This window comes from Chaetura pelagica, unplaced genomic scaffold (assembly GCF_000747805.2).
Source record: "Chaetura pelagica isolate M959 unplaced genomic scaffold, ChaPel_1.0 scaffold11, whole genome shotgun sequence".
Classification (NCBI taxonomy): Eukaryota; Metazoa; Chordata; class Aves; order Apodiformes; family Apodidae; genus Chaetura; species Chaetura pelagica.
The window spans coordinates 7878937-7884218 of NW_009952694.1; the positions used below are offsets into that span (position 1 = coordinate 7878937).

Genomic DNA, 5282 nt, shown 5'->3' on the forward strand with positions numbered 1-5282 from the left:
GGGTGAGGGAGACGGAGCCTGCCCGAAGGGGAGGGTCCGCAGGTTTTGCAGAGAGCTTTGAGCCTGCCCGAAGGGGAGGGTCCGCAGGTTTTGCAGAGAGCTTTCCTGTCTTCGCTGAGGGAGGAGGCGGTGTTGTCCAGCAAAGGTGCCGCCTTTCCGGAGCAGTTTCTCTCTGCGGGACAGCGTGGTCTGTCCCTGCGGCTGTGGTGTCTCCTCCCTTTCCCTCGGAGGAGCGAGGGGCAGAGTGGGAGAGGGAGGCAGAAGATGCTGTGCCTCCCGGTAGCCTTCCAGTTGCTGCTGGTGCTGTGCAGCCAGTGCACGGAGAGATGTCCTTCAGCCTTCTGCGAGTGTTCTGACTGGGATGGCTACAAAATCACTTGCAGTGACATCCACTTCATTCCCAGCCTTCCAGAGGATACCCAGACTCTGTGAGTACACTGGGATGGTTTCGGGAAAGCACCAGCCGATTGTGAGGATTCATATTTTCAAGAAGGAGATGTTCTGAGCTAATGCCCTGCGAGATGAGGGAGGGAGGTTGCGAGGGGGGAAGCGCAGTAATTATCTGGGCAGTATTGGCACACGTCAATGTGCTGACTCCATGTTTTTCAGGGAGATGTTGGGAAAAGGGCAGACTTTTTGGAGAGGTGAAGAGAAGGCTGTCCATTTGGCCTTAAAATTTCTGAGTAGAACATGGGAAAATTAAATACTGGACTGTTTGTGGGCAAACTGAGTGGAAGGCTGGGTTCTGTGTGGCATGTGCCAAGAGGTGAGGGGAAGGAAGGATACATCAAACACAGTTTTGTAATGAAAAAGATAATAGGAATTGGATGCCACCTTGCAGGTAGTTCCACAAAAGATTCTGTGCATTTTAAGCTTGTTTTGCCAAAGCCTGACAATCCATGGGAACCATCTGGGAGATGAAGTTGTGAGATAAGCCGAAGTGTGGAGTATGGGATACAGCAGCAAATTTAGGGCTTGGCAAAGTGATAGAGCAATTCAAGTATCTAAACCTAAGTGTTAGTACCATTACAGACACCTTAGAATATCTTGTCTGGGTTACTGCTGGCAGTTCAGAAGAGTATCCTGTGTGTCATTACCTGTCATCCCCACACAGATGTATCATGTAGCCATGGCAGCAGTCAGCTATAGCTAAGCAGCAGAATCACTCATTACTTTTCCTTTTTCTCATATGATGCAAAATGGTTCTGGTCTCTAAGGAAAATAGTAATTTATAAGTAGGTTATTTTCTGATAAAATAAGCAAACTTAAAATCAGTTGGTTTTAAGTGCAGGATGAAACAGTAACAGGTTTATTGGCTTATGTCTTGATAATGATTCCTGAGACTTTATTTGAAAATATGACCCAAGAAGTTGTTTGAATGGGCTTCTCAACTTTTTTTAACACCTGAAAGTAAAGCTTTAGCAAATTGATCATTTACCTGAAAAGAAAAAGAATAAATTATTTATAATTTCCATTATTTACACATACCTTTAATTTTTTTGATGGTTAGACTGCAATTATACAAGTATTTCAGTTGATAAGTAAGATTTTAAATTAAATTAAATTAAATGGGCTTCGGTTTGGTTGTTAGACTTTTGTAAATGCAGTTTACTTAGTTTGAAATTACAGTAATGTTACTATATGTGACATGTAGTATGTTCCTTGAAATCTACCATGACAAGCTAGAAGATAAAGCAGTTTCAGATTATAAGAGAAATAAGCCTTTGTACAGGCATTGAACATAGTTAATAGAAGCAATGAGATCACATAATGGAATTGGATACTTTCCCTGAAAAATGCTGGTATGATGGCTGAGAAGTACCTCCCTGCGTACAGCTTCACAAATAAAGCACTTTGGTTGCTGGACTCTGCAGCATTTTAAACGCCTTTTGTACTGGGGACTCTTAAGATTGTAAGCCACCATTTTAACAGACAAGAAGAGCCCGTGAAAGTGTTATTTCTGTGGAAAAGGTATTCAACAAAACCAATCCAGAAATATTTTTCTGTTTACTTTGAGTGTATTTTAATAATCTGTACCAACTGGGATGACCATTGCAAACTTCTCAATAAGTCTACTTCCTACCACAGTCATTTTAAGACAAGAAAAAAAAACAGGTAATGACAATTCTGATTTTATAGTGTATGGTAGAAAAGGTAGAACATGTGCTGTATAGTCTGATTTGAAAATAAACGTGAAAATTCTCTAAGAAAATAAGGAGAGCAGAGCTCTTGTCACAAAAAAAAAAAAAAAAGGCATTTTTTTTACTTCAGTCTGCAGTTTTCTCTCAGTTTGTGTTTTTTTCTTTTGAGTTATTATTTGAATTGCTGAAGTCTGGTGAGCTGTATCTAATTCTGATGTCCCTTGCTCTCAGCAAATGTCTTAATCTTTCTTTCTCTCCATATGTTAAATGGGAGTCATAACAGTTACTCGTACCTGGTTTTCATTCGGAGTGCTGTCAGAATCTTCAGGCTGACTTGCTTGCATATGGAGAATAGAATAATATAGAGAATCTTCCTGAGAGATTGTACGATATGTGCCTCTGCTTCAATCATGTTTTGCATCCTGCTGCCGTACACCTGGCAACAGTTCTGGATTAAAGACAAAAGATTCCAAAATAATTGAAGTTTCTGTTACTCTTAAGTACAAATGGATACTTCTTTAGAAGGGAACTGTATAGATATGCATATGTACACATTATATATTGAAAACCACTGTAGTTTTTCCCAAATTCAGGAACTTTTGGTAAAGTAACTTGGCTTCTTGGTAGTTATGTATGAACCTCAAGACTGCTGATTTAAAAACTTTCTTGCATGGCTATTCAGTTTTCTCGTATTTGTAAAGCTAATAGACTGTTGAGTCTAGGGAGACTGCCAACTTTTGGATGAGCTCTTTTCAGTGCACAGGGTCTTGAAACTCCAATTAAAGTTTCATTCTGATTGTTCAGTCAGGACTGTTCTCATTTATTTGTCCTACTTTAAGAGAGTGGTGTGAGCCTTTTTTTAACAAGCCATACTTACAAGAAATTGCAAAAACTATTTTATTTCCAAACTCTTTTAGTGGAAAAATGTCATGAGTTCAGCCAGTAAAATGTGTTTGCTTTAAAGCGTTTTTAATGTATTTCTCCAAATGTAGTCGATGCAGGTGCTTATCCAGAATGATGGCTGAGTTCACATGAGTTGTTCTTGGAGATGCTTTTTTTCAGAACAAGAATTTTTTTTTTTTTTTCTTGTGGAGTAAACAAAGTAATTAGAAAGAAAAATGTTTTCTGTATTACAGGCCAAGTTTATCTTCTTGCCTGAAGTTATGGATTATATGCTCTTACCATACTATTGTAGGAAGGTAGTTCTAAGTGGTATTATACAGTACTAAAAATATGAAATTAGGTATCAATAATTTTGTCTCATCTATAATACTTTCACACCTCTCTGCACAGCTGACACCAGGCCTGGTCTGGTGCCACTTGCTGCTGCCTGGCCTCCTTTGATTTTGCTGCTGCCTATCCTTGACTCCACTCCTTCTTCAAGCTGTGGCAGTGGCACTACAGGCACAGCACCAAGGAGACCCCTGTCCCAGCCCTTTGGCTGGCAGTGCTATTCTCTTTCATCAGCACAGAGCAATGGTTGGTGCTATAATCTCCTCCATGTTTGATAAAACATGCCAGGGAAGATTCTGGTTTTTCAAAGTAATCAGATCCATTAGAAAGTGTGGATTAATGACTGTGAAAAATTACTTATGCTTACAGATCACCAGAATCTTACTGAACTTTTGTCCGAAGATATAATTGCATCATAATGCTTGAATCATTGTAATACTTATCTTGGCATGATTATGATGAAATATTCAGATGGTATCACTATCCCATCATCATCTCATTGCAGTTTCCAATGTTTTTCATTTTATGAGTCTATTATTAGTTGCTTTTAATTATTTTTTATTTGGCAATAAAAATAATAAGATTTTGCTTCTTATATATTTGTTCTCTACATCACCTACATTCTCTTACTAAGATTCCCTTCCCATCCACAATAGCTTCAATACCCTCCCTTAAGTTTTCCACCACTTACAAACAGCCATGGCAAATCAAGTCCAGTGGCTCTCACCTAATGCAGTGTCCTGTCTCCAAGATTTTCCTTAGGTATCTGCATTTAGAAGTCATATGTGGTACTCTCCATGAATAACATCTCAGCTTTTAATTATTTTTACCTGCAGGAAGTTTCTAAACTCAGTGTGGTTTTGTCCTTGTAGTAATGCTCAGAGGATTGCTTTTCTGTTTCTTGAATTTCATGTCTGTGCCTCATTCAGTTGTTTCTTGAGCCCATTTCAACATTCGTAACAGACAACTGAAGCTATTAGGGCATCCTTCAGAAAATGGAAGTCATGCCAAAATGAAGAAAACTTTGGCAACTCAAAGTAATACAGTATAAAAATATTTTGAAGAGAAACTTATAATATTATAAAAACTCAGTATAGTCCTTAAAATTTAAAAAAAAAACCACAACTGAATAGAATTAATTTCTGTTAGCCAGGTAATACTTGTGTAAGAGTTCCAAAGAGATTAAAATACAAAGTAGCTGCATTATGTACTGTAGTATGTAACTTCTCATTTAAATTAGCCATGGTGACAGAGGTTTGGAAGGTTGTGAGTGAAGCATAATTCTTTTTAAAAAGTGCTTTAGAGTATACTGTGTGAACTAAGCACTGTTAGGTCTGTCTTTGGAAGACTGGTTTTCATTAAGGGACAGTGTCGTGATCCGCAACCTATTATATCTCCTTTTTGGAGTGTATTAAGCTTATCAGGATTTGCTGAGAGATCCACACGTGGGTATCGCCTCACACAGAGGAGCAGGGGCTTTGGCCCTGACTTTTCGAGTGAATAACTTGCTCAGTGCTTACTAATATTTCCAATAACAGCAGCTAATCCCCAATTAGAATTTACGAAATGCACGGTTTATTGTGGGGAAAACAAAGCAATTTGGGGCAGGAGGTTCAAAAAGAGTGATTAAAACACATGAAATATATATGGGTACACCTTAGTTACACACCTTATTTACTTATTTAAGTGAAGGAAGGAGGAGGAAATATGCCCGACACTGTTCCCGTATAGGGTCGCGATTTGTGTGCAGATAAGACAGGATTATACTTTCCCCTATAAGCTGGAATTGTCTCACCACGCTGCGGCGAAGATAGGACTAGCTGGGTTGAGCTGGGTCTGGCTGGAGCGAAGCGGAACCAGGCGAGAGCCGGGACTAGGCGAGCCGGGGCTCCAAATGCAGGTCGCCCC

General features: G+C 39.4%; 1 protein-coding gene across 3 annotated transcripts in view; it reads left to right on the plus strand.

The window, feature by feature from the left end:
* Positions 1 to 237: 237 nt before the first annotated feature.
* Positions 238 to 5282, plus strand: part of TSHR (thyroid stimulating hormone receptor) — a 62253-nt gene continuing 57208 nt past the window's right edge. For all 3 annotated transcript variants that reach the window (XM_009993921.1, XM_009993922.1, XM_009993923.1), the window contains exon 1: positions 238 to 428. In XM_009993921.1, coding sequence (XP_009992223.1) covers positions 265 to 428 — 164 coding nt within the window. In that variant the 5' untranslated portion in view covers positions 238 to 264. The remainder of the gene's footprint in view (positions 429 to 5282) is intronic.